Here is a 14693-nt window from a genome sequence, read left to right as displayed (position 1 = left end):
CATCTTCCTGAGTTCAATTTGGACCTCAGACACTTACTAGCTGTGTGACCCTGGGTGAGTCACTTAACCCTGTGTTTACCTCAGTTCCTCATGTGTAACAAACTGGAGAAGGAAATGGCAAACCACTCCAGCATCTCTGCCAAGAAAACCCCAAATGGGGACACAAAAAGTTGGACGTGATTGAAATGACTGAACAGCAAGAAAAAGGAATTTAATCTTTCTGGGCCATACTTTCCTTAATAGAATGGGACACTTGGAATAAATGAACCTGAACTCCCTTTCTAATACTGACATTCTAAGATTTTCTACCTTCTTCAGAAAAAGGCATTCTGGTATGGAAGACAGCATTGGATTTGAAGTTAGAGAATATAGGTTCAAATCCTGGGTCTGCCATTTATTGGCTATGTGATTTTGGAGCAAGTCACTTAACCTCTCTGGGCCTCAGTTTCCATATCTGATCTCTACTCTGAATATATGATTCTATAGTACTATTTACTGCCTGAGGCATTCTGGATGAATGCACAGAAACTATTAAATTAATGCCTTAAATCTCTTAGGCCTCTGTGGTATTACATCGTCGGAGGAAGGAAAACTAAGAAGTCATATCCTAGACATTCAAGTTAATTAATACAGCTTCCTCAAAGACCTATGTTACTCCCAGGGAATCATAATGTGGAAAGAAAAATTTAGTTTAATTTGGAATCCAGATAAACCCATGTCAATGGTTTTAAAGCTCTTCAGCTGTTTTATGCATACTATTCCAAAAGGTTATAAACAGGAAAATAAAAAACACAGAGACATCAACAGGTTAGCTACATTTCAGGATCTATTCCCATTCTCACCTTGCACAGCCACCTGAGGCCCTTTTTCCTGGGAGAAGGTCAGTGCCTCTAATGTCTCTTCCTTTGCTGGGAGAGGTGGAGGATCAGTACTTTTAGCAACAGGTTGGACGTTCTTGGGCTTGATATATACGGGTCCTTTACCTATATGGTGATGAATTGGTCTGCGTCTATGAACGCCAGAAACTGTATAACCCATTCCACCAGGGCAGATTTCCTTAAAAGCAGCTAGATTTGGGATGGGAAAATATTCTCTTTAAAAATCTCGAAGTCCATAACTTCAAAAAGAGGAAAATAATATGATGAATATCTTTTAAAAAATCATCTTTCCTATATATGCATATATATGTATATACATACACATGCATATATGCACATGCATACACACATATAAATATAGATAATATATATACATATACATGCACACACATAGACATACACACATCAAAACAATAAAGACAGGTGTGAAATGTACAATAAATGGCAAATTTATCTAAAACCTCACTGGTGAGAAAAAAATGTAAATACAAAGGCCTTTTACTTTAGATTTATTCATTTGCTGATTCTCATCTAGTGTGTCCAAAATATATTATCCAGACCAATTTATAAGATAACATTGTTTGATTGAATTCTACCTCTTCTTAGGCCTGGGGTCTGAAATAACTTCACACTAAGAACTTGGACTTTGGCATTGTGGGGAAAAATCTACCCCTCTCCCATCTATATCATGTTTTAAACCACTGAGCGATCTTTCTAGCTCTGTGTGTGTGTGTGTGTGTCTGTCTGTCTATGTGTGTGTGTGTGTATATATATGTATGTATATTATATATATATATGTATAAACACATTAACTATATACTAATAACCATAATGGCGGGGGCAGTAATAGTGACCAAAATAGGTAGCTATTTAGAAAAATTGGAAGGAATAAGTAAGATGGTTTAACTGAGGTTTAATAAGGATCTTAGGTGTAGTAAGGAGATAGGCAAAGAAACAGATCAGTTAACTAAGGATTCAGTTAAAGATGAGAAAAACAGCCTTTGAGGGAGATACCTTTAGGCAGAAATAAAGGAAGGGACATTTGCTGAGGTGATGCCAGGAAAAACCAGATAATGAAGAACTTTAAGGTTAGAGATCAGTGGAAAATGCTGCTGCCACACTTAGAGACATACCTGGAGTCTAGTTCAAAAGAAAAGTGGGTTCTGTAGGATGGGGTGAGAAGTTAACTGACCAACCTGGAGGGGAAATAAAAGTGACTAAAAAACCCTAATCACTATGTTATGGCCTGGAAAGTTGGCTTATGGTTGTATATAATGTGTCTACTTGTTTGTAACTAAACATTCCCAAACTATAATAAATGTTATTGTGCCTCTAAACTTCTGCCTGCTCATATAATATGCTGAGGACACATTCCAAAAAAGAAAAGCTCAAAATAAGAAAAGGATAAGAGTAGTTCCAAGATCATATGTGAAGAAGGAAAATAATTTTCTCCATAAGGTGTGTAATTTAAGATTCTGAATGTGGATTCTAATCTGTTCCCCTAGTTTTGGGGGAAACTGACTAAAATCACTGATAAAACGAGTTTAGCTTTTTAAGGGTTTATTGGAAAATAGAAAGAAAAAGATTGAGAAAAAGAATTCCAGCAGCCTGGCATTCCTATCTTTCCTCAAATTTCCTGTGAACTCCTCTGCCGCCACCACCACCAAGTCAGGAACCCAAAAGGCCCAAGCGCTCTCCGCAGGTTCCCTTTCCTCCTTCCTGTCTCCTCCCAGAAAATAGGAGGCTCCTCAAGTTGATTGGCTGGTAGCCTTGATAGACAGCACCCATGAGCAAACGTCATTTCCTGACGCCAAGGAAAAGCCACAATGTCTCTGAGGCATTTTCCTCATGGTGGAGCTTTCCCACAGCAAGTCTCCAGTAGGTGGCATCCTTCCAATCATTACAAAGGTGATAACAGAAAGTAAACAAAGAGAAATGTTTTGGTGACCTAGGCTTTTTGATTGAAAGGAAATATTTGTGCCAACAGCAAAAGAAGACATTTCTCTATTAAAAGCTATAGATTATACAAGTCTTTCCCAGTACCAAGAAAAAAATGAGAGGAGCAAAGAGGGGTAAGGAAAGAAACAAAGGAAGAAAAGGAAGGAAAGAAAAGAAGGAAATGAGGAAAGTGAATAAGGAAGGAAGGGAATAAGGAAACAAAGGGAAATTTTTCTCAAAGGAAAGTCTTAAAAATATTTTATTTTGCATTGGTGAGTCTAAATTGATGCAACTTGACTTTAAGAACAAATGTTCTTGGAAATTTATTCTTTAATAAAATGGGTCTCTAGAAAATCTTTTTTTCCCTAAACTTTTTGTGAGATGTAAACATATAACAATACTGTTGTTTTCACAGTAATTAAAGCCCTAACTAAAAAAAAAACCACACAGGAAAATTATAACATTTAAACTATATGTAAAATATATTTCCAATGTGACATTAAATTTTAAATATGGTAATTTATGTTGAAAGGCCTATGAATGATGTTCAGAAGCACTGAGAACACTGCTCTAATTTATTTCTTAAATAGTCATGGAACTTTTTTGTGTGTGTGTGAGGCAATTGGGGTTACATGACTTGCCCGGGTCACACAGCTAGTAAGTGTTAAGTGTCTGAGCTGGGTTTGAACTCAGGTCCTCCTGAATCCAGGGCCAGTGCTCTATCCACTACACCACCTAGCTGCCCCAGAACTTTTTTTAAAAAACACACTTAAAAATTACAAAGAAAGTATATTTGATTGATTTTCATTTGTTTAATTATGATCAGAAAGCTCCCACTAATGACATATCCTAGAAGTTAGGTGGTGTCTCAGACTTTGTTATCTACCAATTTTACAAGGTAGGCTTTCATTAGAAGGAGAAAAAGTGAATCTCAGGACCTCACTTTGCCACTTTTCTAATTATACTCACTGATGGAGTAATACATCAAAATCAAATAAACAAAAATAGTATAAGATTAGGGATGTTGTGAAACTCCATGCTACTTCAGTCCTGCATACTACTTCTTAAGCTTCAGCTTTAATATATTTACTGCGTGTATAATGTGAGTGGTTGACTCAAAGAAGCTTTTAACATTCCTTTATAGGAAGAATCTGGTCAAATAACAAGAATCTTATTGTATTGCTTATATGCCAATGTAATGAAATCAGTGGCAATTTTTGTTAATTTTATTTACCACACACATGCCTTTATTTCTTTTCTTTTCTTTTCTTCTTCTTTTTTTTTTTTTGGTGAGGCAATTGGGGTTAAGTGACTTGTCCAGGGTCACACAGCTAGTAATATTTAAGTGTCTGAGGCCAGATTTGAACTCAGGTCCTCCTGAATCCAGAGCCGGTGCTCTATCCACTGCGCTACCTAACTGCCCCCATGCCTTTATTTCTTATAGGCCAAGTCCTGCTGAGTGAGCAAATGACTTCTTGGGTATAAATTAGGCATTGGGGAAAGTAAATTAATGCTTTTGGACCAATAAGAAATTATGCACCATTGAATGTATTGGGTTCAAGGCATAGAGTATCCAAAAAACATGGGAGTCTATGAGGGTCTCAGACTGCATGTGTACCACAAATCTAATCATCTTCTAAGACTTGACTGAAGTATAACATGAATATGATGCGCTTCAATTTCCAAAATGAGAAACTAAGTAGTATTCACCTTGTGGGCATTCAGTGAAATATATGAAAGAAGGAGTTGAAGGACAAATAAATTTTTCACTTGGCTAACATATAGACAGTGGACAGAGATGTGACCATAATGCCAGCCTTTTTTTTCATGTTGCCTTATGTGGCCATTCCCTATTGTTTTGAATAGTAGGTTGTTGCAACCTAAGCTGAGAATGAATTGAATTATTGTTTCTTAATTTGCTCAACTGGAAATGTAATGTCACAAGGTAAAGTCAAAGTTTTCTGCTTATGACTTTTCTCTCAGTTCAGTTTGCTGTTCTGTTTATTCTTTTAAAAAATTAACTAAAAGCCTAATTTAAATCATCAAAAGCCAGAAAGCAAACAAGATCGAAATTGGACAGGTTGCTTTACATGCCAGTGAGCATGTACAGATCCCCCTGTGTACCCATGCCCATCTTACCTGTTCCTGGAAGGGGACATTTCTCACAATGTGGTCCCCAGGCTTTGCCAACGCTGCAACAGCAGAGCTGCTTGCTGAGCTGAACAGAGAGGGGGTGCATGCACTGTCTTCCTGAACTGACGAGTCTGTAACAGGGCCCTTTCTCTTCAGAGATCACAGGGTTATCAGCTACAACAAAAGAACAAGGGAGTGCTAGGTTTGATAGAAGAAACAAAAAACACAGAATAGAGTCTCATATCCTATCAAAAACTATATTAATTCAAATCACATGTATGAAATGTTACTTTAAAATTAGGCCACAAATAATAGCCCACATTTATGTAGCCTTTCAAAGTTCACAAAAACACTTTCTTCACAACAATCTTGTGAGGTACATAGTGTAACCACTTTTTTTTTTTTTACCATGAGGAAGCCAACTCAGAAGTTAAGTGGTTTGCCCAGGGTCAGATAGCTAAAAAGTAGGAAAGTTGACAAATCACTCAAGAGACTTCCAAGGGCAGAGCCAAGATGGCAGAGTAGAAAAGCACTCAGTGGCAGAACAGACAAAAGGTCAGAAGGAGACACCCTTCTAGCTCCAGACAACATAGGAGGTCAGAAAGAGAGATCTGTAAAAGGGAGAGAAGGCTAACCCAGAGCACATGTGAATGAAATCACCAGGTGGTAGTGACACATGGAGCAGCAGATTCAGGAGCTCACAGCCAGATACAACAATGGGACCTGATAACTTGTCAGAGACTACAGGGTAGCTGTGTGCTAGCACTGGATGCAGGACCAGATTCTGTTTGGCAACTCCATTGTCTATACCTATTCCTGGGTCATAGTTCAAATGAAGAAAGGAATAGTTTTAGTCAAGAGGGAATAGGAGCGGAGGGTCAGGGTAGAAGGAACTGTTTGGCAATAATATTGTTTATATCCACTTCTGGATGGTAGTTCAAGGATATTGAGGAGCACTGTCAGTTAAGAGGGAGGGGAAACCATGAAGGGCAATAGTACTTCCAACCTCAAGAGACAAGGTACCCTGAGGAACAGTATCTTTTCTCTTCCCAAAGGAGGAGGGGACCCTGAGGAGCAGCATCAATTGCAATCCCAAGAGATATGGGACCTTTCCTGTGTAAGGAACAGAGTGCAGCCCAAGACAAGAGTGACCACTTGTCTCTTCAGATCAGACCACCCTGGAAATACTGAAAACTTCCAAACCCTGTGAACTAGCTCTGAAAACAGCATTACAAGGAAATGTGAAAATTGAGACAAAACCCCTGCCATTCCATGCCAGGAACAGAGCCTAATATTAACATAAAATTTCTAATCAAATTATAAGATGGAAAAATGAGCAAAGAACAACAACAACAAAAGAACCTGACCATAAAGAGTTACTACAAAGGAAGGAAAGATCAAGACACACTCAGAAGAAAACAGCGAAGTCCAAATACCTACCAGCAAAGCCTAAAAGAAAAAGGTGAGTTGAACACAAGCCCAACAAGAATTTCTGAAAGTTTTAATTTTTTTAAAAATCAAATAAGAAATGGCAGAAGAAAAAATTAGTAAAGAGATGAAAGCAAGGGAAGAAAATTATGAAAAGACAATGAACAGCTTGGTAAAAGAGGTATGAAAATAATGAAGAAAACAACACCTTATAAAAACAGGATTGGTCTAATGGAAAAAGAGATACAAAAATTCACTGTTGAAGCTAACACTTTAAAAAGCCGAATTGGACAAATGGAAAAAAGAGGTAAAAATTTACTGGAAAAAATAATTCCTTAAAAATTGGAATTGGATAAATGGATCTAACAAAGCCTTGAGACAACAAGAAAGAATAAAAGGAAATCCAAAAAATGGAAAAATACAAGAAAATGTGAAATATCTCATTGAAAAACAACTGACCTGGAAAATAGATAAAAGAGAGTGTGATAAAATAATGGAATTTGGCAGATGCCCAGGGGTCCCACCTGATTGATTTAGTATTGTTTGAGAAACTAACTAAGTACCTACTTAGGATGATTAGATATGGGCCACACCTGGCCTGCCCTGAGTGATATATACTACTGACGTCACCAGGGGTACCACCTTGGCCAAGCAACTTGAAGGACCTCCCTTTTTGTGGAGGGAGAGAAAAGGTAGAAAGAGAATGCTGAGGCTGAGAGCTCTCTCTTTCTCGGTTGGTGAGCTTCTGAGAGCAGACTGGAGAGGGGCTGCATAGCTGACTCCCACAGAAACTATGGACCACAGGTGGTAGGTTAACAGAAACGAGGCCAGCTCTTCAAATTAGCTGAGCTGGAAGCAAGTTCGGTGATTGAGTCAGTCTTTGCTAGAGTCAGGGACATTGTCCATTTTTCTCTTCCCCTATTCCCTTGTCACTGGCTTTATGAACTTCACTTTTTTTGTATATTTTATTCCCATTAATAAAACCTGATTTGTTTGTGGAAAAGAGGCTGTTAATCTCCTTTCTTATTAGCCTGGGAGAAAGAACCAACAAAAGGCAGTTTGGAAGAGAGGAAACTTTGGACCTAGAGGTCCCTCATTATTTTCTGAACCCCAATATTATGGCGAGCCACCCAATTAACTATCCCCATATTAAATTTGGCCCCTACAAGAGATCATTTAGAATCACTGTATTACCTGAAAGCCATGATTAAAAATGAGAATCTAGACATCATATTTCAAAAAATTATCAAGGAAAATAACGCTGATCTCCTAGAACCTGAGAGTAAAACAGAAATGGAAAGAATCCATCAATTACCATGTGAAAGAGATCCCAAAATTAAAACTCCCAGGACTATTATAGCTAAAATCCAGAGCTTTCAACCATTCAAATACCATGAAGCTATAATCAGGATCATAGAAGATTTAGCAACTACTACATTTAAAGTAGTGGAAGCCTTGAAATATGATATTCTGGGAAGACAAAAGAGCTGGGATTACAACCAACAATAACCTACCCAGAAAAACTAAGTATAATCTTTCAGGAGAAAAAAATGGATATTTAATGAAAGAGAGAAATTTCAAGAATTCCTGATGAAAAGACCAGAGTGAAATAGAAAATCTGATTTTCAAATACCAAACTCAAAAGAAGCATAAAAAAGGTAATCATAAAAGCAAAATCATTAAGGACTCAAGAAGTTTAAATTAAACTTTTACCTTTCTATATGGGAAGATAACAATACAGCAGTACAAAGAAGTGTGAAGGTTGAGACAGAACCCCTGCCACCACATGCCAAGAACAGAGCCTAACATTAACTTATCATTATCAGGGCAGTTAGAAGGATTCTATATGGAAACATGATGCAGGAATGAGTTAATTATGTTCAGATGATGTAAAAAAAGTGGATAGGCAAGAAAAAGAATGTCCCAAGAGAAGGGAGAAGAGAGAGAAAGAATAGGAAAATTACCTCATATAAGAGTCATGAAAGGAAGAGCTTTTTCAGTGGAGGGGAAAATGTTGTGGGAAAGTCTGGGGTTTTTTGGAGGGGGGAATGCTTCAACTTGTTCACGTGTAAATTGGTTCAAATTATACACATACTCAATTAGTAATACATCTATATAATCTATCCTATACAACATGGAAGTAGAAGGGAAAAGGGACAAAAGAAACAGGAGAGAAGATAAAAGGACAGCAGTAGTCAGAAAGCAATGGGACATATATAAATATAATAACTTTATTACATGTTTTAAAAGGAATAGTGAGTTACATATAGACTTGCAGTTTCACATGCAATGATCTTTTTTTTTCTATTCCACTATGTTATGGAAATGCTTCTTTTATTTCTATATTCAGAATAAAATAAATAAAATTTCTATAAATGTATATTACCATTGTGAAAAAAACAAATGCGAAATGAAACAGAAAGACATAGTCAAATTTAAAATAAGGGGCTGGAAGAGAATTGATTATGCTTCAGCTGAAATGAAAAAGACAGAGGGACTAATTATCATCTCAGACAAAGCAAAGCAAAAACAGATAGAATTAAAAGGTATAAGCAGGGAAAATACATCTTGCACCATAGACAATGAAGTAATATCAATATTAAAAATATATGTGCTCATCGGCATAGCATCCAAATTATTAAAGGAAAAGTTAAATAAACTATAGGAAGAAAAAGACAATAAAACTATCCTAGTCAGGTACTTTGACTTTCCCCTCTCAAAGCTAAATAAATCAAATAACAAAATAAATAAGAAAAGTCAAGAAGATGAATAGAATCTTAGAAAAGTTAGATATGACAGAACTCTAGAGAAAACTGAGTGGAAACTGAAAGTAGAATATACCTTTTCCTCAGCTTCATTAAAACTGCCTATGTATCAGGGCATTAAAAACCTCACAAACAGATGCAGAAATATGAAATGCACCCTTCTCAGATCTTAAAAAAATTACAAATTATGGGGCAGCTAGGTGGCACAGTGGATAAAGCACTGGCCCTGGATTCAGGAGGACCTGAGTTCAAGTACAGCCTCAGGCACTTGACATTTACTAGCTGTGTCACCCTGGGCAAGTCACTTAACCCCAATTGCCCCGCAAAAAAAAAAAAAATTCGATGAAGGGCCATAAAAGCACATATTAAAATTAATTAGAAACTAAATTAATTAATTCCAAAGAATGAAAAGCCCAAAAACACATCATAGAAATAATGATAATTTCCTTAAAGAGAATGACAACAATGGGACAATATTCCAAAATTTGTGGGATGCAGCCAATATAGAACTGAGGGGAAAAGTTATATCTTTAAATGTATATATCAAAAAAAGAGAGAAAGAGATCAATGAACTGAACATACAACTAAAAAATTAGAAGAACAAATTTTAGATCTCCAATTAAATACCAAAATGGAAGTCCTGAAAATCAAAGGAAAGATTTAAATAATAGAAAGTAAAAAAAAATTCAAATAATAAACAAAACTAGGAGCTGGTTTTATGGGTGGAAAAACCACCCACTACTAAAATAGATAAATCTTTTGTTCATTTGATTTTAAAAAACGAAAGAAGAAAGCAAATTATTAGTATTAAAAACAAAAAGGGTAAATGCATCACTTGTGAAGATGAAATTAAAGTAATACTTCTTTGGCCCAGTTATATGCAAATAAAACTGTCAATCTAAGTGAAATGAATGAAAATTTACAAAAATATAAATTGCCCAGATTAACAGAAGAGGAAATAGAATACTTAAATAATCCTATATTAAAAAAAAAAAGAAATTGAATAAGCCATCAATGAACTCCCTAAGAAAAAATTCCCAGGACCAGATGGATTCAAAAGTGGATTTTTACCACATAGTTACAGAACAATTAATCCCAAAGCTATATAAATTATTTGAAAAAAAAAAAAGAACAGGACAAGTTCTACCAAATTCTTTTTGTGACACAAATAGAGTTTTGATACCTATGCCAGGGAAAATAAAAACAAAGAAATTTATAGATCAATTTCCCTAATGAATATTGATGCAAAAATTTTAAATAAAATACTAGCGGGAGCAGCTAGGTGGTGCAATGGATAAAGCACCGGTCCTGGATTCAGGAGGATGTGAGTTCAAATCTGACCTCAGACACTTGACACTTACTAGCTGTGTGACCCCAGGCAAGACATTTAACCCCCATTGCCCTGCAAAAAAACAAAAACAAAAACAAAAAAACAAAATACTAGCAAGGAGAGTGCAACAATATATCACAAAGATCATACACCATGGGTGATATTTATACAAGGATTGCAGAGCCAGTTCAATATTAGAAAAACTATCAGCATGATTAACCATATCATTAACAAAAAAATCATATGATTATATCAATAGATGCAGAAAAAGCCTTTGACAAAATATAATACCCATTCCTACTAAAAACATTAGGAAGCATAGGAATCAATGGAGGCTTTTAAATGATAAGAAGTATCTAATCTAAAACCAAGAGCAAGCATTGTTAGAAGTGAAGCAAAGCTGTTCATTAGTACCACTATAATTCAATACTCCACTAGAAGTACTAGCTATAACAATAAGACAAGAAAAAAAATAATTAAAGGGATAAAAATAGGCAGCGAGGAAACAAAATTATCAGTCTTTGAAGGTGGTAAGACTTGAGAGAATCAACTAGTGAAAAGAAGTACTTTAGCAAAGTTTCAGGAAGTAAAATAAATCCAGATAAATCATCAACATTTCTATATACTACCAACAAAACCTAACAGGAAAAGATAGAGAAATTCCATTTAAAATAACTGCAGAAAATATCAAATATTTGGGAATCTACCTACCAAGACAAACGCAAGGATTATATGAACACAATTAGAAAACACTTTTCACACAAATAAAGACATCTAAACAACTGGAGAAATATTAATTGCTCATTGGTAAGCCAGGCCAACATAATAAAAATTATAATTCTACATAAGTTAATTTACTTATTCAATGCCATGCTAATCAAACTACTAAAGAATTATTTTATATTGCTAGAAAAAAATAGTAACAAAATTCATCAGGCAGAACAAAAAATCAAGAATGTCAAGGGGATAAATGAAAAAATGTTAAAATGGCCTTACAGTTCCATATTTCAAACTATAACACAAAGTAGCAATAGTCAAAACAATCTGGTACTGGCTAAGAAACAGAGTGGTAGAGAGTGGAATAGATTAGGTACATAATCCATACATAGTGGCAAACAACCAGAGTAATTTAGTGTTTGAAAAATCTAAAAATTCAAGCTTTTAGGGTAAGAACTCAATATTTGACAAAAACTGCTGGGAAAACTGGAAAGCAGTTTGGAAAAAGCTAGGCATAGACCAACATCTCATACCATATACCAAAATATGGTCAAAACGGATAAATGATTTAGACATAAAGGGTGTTATTATATGTAAATTAGGGAAGTATGAAAAGTATAACTCTCAGATCTATAGATAATGGAAGAGTTTGTCCAAACAAGAAAGAAAGAGGATTATGGGAAGTAAAATAGATAATATCGATTACATGAAATTAAAAGGTTTTTGAACCAACACAGCCAAAATTAGAAGAAAATCAGGAAACTGAGAGAAAAAAAATTGTGATTAAGTTCCTCTCATAAAGGTCTCATTTCTCAAATACATATGGAACTGAGCCAAATTTATAAAAATAACAACCATTCACTATTTGATAAATGGTCAAAGGATATGAACAGGCAGTTTTTAAAAGAAGAAATCAAAGCTATCAATAGTCACATTAAAAAATGCTCTAAATAACTACTGATTAGAGAAATGCAAATTAAAACAATTCTGAGGCATCACCTCAAACCTATAAGATTAGCTAGAAAATGACAAATGCTGGAGGGAATGTGGAAAAACTAGGACACTAATACACTGTTGGTGGAGTTGTGAAATAGTCCAATTATTCTGTTTGTTTGTTCATTTTTGCAGGGCAATTGGGGTTAAGTGACTTGTCCAGGGTCATATAGCTAGTAAGTGTCAAGTGTCTGAGGCTGGATTTGAACTCAGGTTCTCCTGAATCCAGAGCTTGTGCTCTATCCACTGCACCACCTAGCTTGCCCCCAATTATTCTGAAGAACAATTTTGAACCATAGCCCTTTGGGCTAAACAATAATACCAGTATTAAACATGTATATCAATGAGATCAAAGAAAAAGGAAAAAGGACTTATTTGTACAAAAATATTTATAGCAGCTCTTTGTGGTGGCAAAGAATTGGAAGTCAAGGGGATGCTCATCAAGCAGGAAATAGTAAAACAAGTATAGTATATGATTGTGTTGGAACACTATTGTGCTATAATAAATGACAAGCAGGATAATTTCAGAAAAACCTGTGAAGATTTCTAAAAACTCATAAAAAGTTAAGTGAATAGAACCAGGAGAACACTGTACAGTAACAGCAATATTGTAAGGATGATCAACATGAAAAACTTATGTACTCTGATTGACAAAAAGACACAGAATAATTACAAAAGACCCATTATGAAAAATGTCATCCACCTCCAGAGAGAGAACTGATGAATTCTAAGTGTAGATTGAAACATACTTTTGTTCTTTGTTCTTTGTTCTTTTCTTTCTTTCTCTCTTTCTTTCCTTCTTTCTTTCTTTCTTTCCTTCTTTCTTTCTTTCTTTCTTTCTTTCTTTCTTTCTTTCTTTCTTTCTTTCTTTCTTTCTTTCTTTCTTTCTTTCTTTCTTTCTTTCTTTCTTTCTTTCTTTCTTTCTTTCTTTCTTTCTTTCTTTCTTTCGCAGAGCAATGAGGGTTAAGTGAATTGCCCAGGGTCATACAGCTAGTAAGTGTCAAGTGTCTGAGGCTGGCTTTGAACTCAGGTCCTCCTGAATCCAGGGCCAGTACTTTATCCATTGCGCCACCTAGCTGCTCCCATATTTTTGTTCTTTCTGTATTTTTATCGTTTTGTTTTGCTTCTTTCTTTTGCAATATAGCTAATATTAAAGACTGTTTTGCATGACCTCACATGTATAATCAAACTCAAAGTGCTTGCCTTCTCAAAGAAGGGGGAGGAATGAGAGGATGAGAGAGAATTTGGAACTGGACATTTTTTTTTAAATGATGGTTAACAGAAGAACATTGTACACAGTATCATCAACATTGAGTGTTGATCTACTGTGATGGACTATATTCTTCTCACCAATGCAATGGCACAGAAGAGTTCCAGGGAACTCATGATAGAAGAGGATCTCCAAATCCAAGAAAAAAAAAAAGAACTGCGTAGTATAGATGCTGAATGAACCATACTATTTCTTTTGTTTTTGATGCTGTTGTTTTTTTCTATTTTGAGGTTTTTCATCATTGCTCTGATTTTTCTCTTATAACATGACTAATGCAGAAATAGGATTAATGTTATTATGTATATATATATATATCTCCTATATCAGATTACCTGCTGTCTAGGGGAGGGGGGAGGGAGAAAAATCTGAAATTGTAAAGCTTGTATAAACAAAAGTTGAGAACTATCTTTACATGTAACGGAAAAAAATAAAATACTTTATTAATTTTTTTAAAATGATGGTTAAACGTTTTTGCATGTAATTAAGAAATATTTAATGAAAATTGAAGTTAGCACTTTCAAATGATTTCTAATATCAGACATGCAGGGCTGAAGTTCTGGTAAGATATAATAATAAATGGTGCAAATCTGACTTTGAAGATACTAATTATAAGCTCCTGATTGCTTGACCTGATTGCTAATGGATTCAGTGGTAAAAGGTTCAGATGATCTAAATTTCAGAGATGTGCGAATCTGCTGGATATTACATAGTAGTTAAGCCAAATAATCTTTATTTTGTTCCTGACTAGCAATATTAAACTAAAGTATATTAAACACGTTGTTATTCAAGTAGAGCACATTCATTCTCTGTTACATGATGCTAAATCATAACTTAGAATTATAGAGGAAATACTACATTAAAAGTTCTTATTTTGGTTCATCATACTCTATATTTATGAAATAGGAATAACTAGAAAATTTTCTACATAGTGTATATAACTCAATCTGCAACTACAGAAAACCATTTGATACAGTGGAATTTTTAGCAGTCAGAATTAGACCTTGAAGGCACTAGGTACTCTTATTGAAAGGGGAGCCATACAAAGGAAACAGGGATGCAGAAGAGAGAGGTTAGAGTAAAGAAAGTAAATTTCTCCTATGACACCATTTTTCTAAGTCCAGGCCTGGGTTAATCAATGGAGACTTCCAAACACCTATTATCCATTAGACAACCAAAACAGAGTAACTCTCATACCTGTCAGATTGCATATCAGAAATAAACTAAAGTATAAATTTTCTGTT

The 14693-nt window shown here is 35.2% G+C and overlaps 1 protein-coding gene across 1 annotated transcript in view; it reads right to left on the bottom strand.

Annotated features, from left to right (window-relative positions):
* The window catches only part of LTBP1 (latent transforming growth factor beta binding protein 1), a 481244-nt gene that overhangs the window by 145293 nt on the left and 321258 nt on the right, over nt 1-14693 (bottom strand). Inside the window, 2 exon segments of the mRNA XM_043987916.1 lie at nt 843-1067; nt 4956-5123. Coding sequence (XP_043843851.1) covers nt 843-1067; nt 4956-5123 — 393 coding nt within the window.

The sequence above is a fragment of the Dromiciops gliroides genome, chromosome 2 (assembly GCF_019393635.1).
Source record: "Dromiciops gliroides isolate mDroGli1 chromosome 2, mDroGli1.pri, whole genome shotgun sequence".
Classification (NCBI taxonomy): domain Eukaryota; kingdom Metazoa; phylum Chordata; class Mammalia; order Microbiotheria; family Microbiotheriidae; genus Dromiciops; species Dromiciops gliroides.
This window is presented reverse-complemented; position numbering and strand designations above follow the sequence as displayed.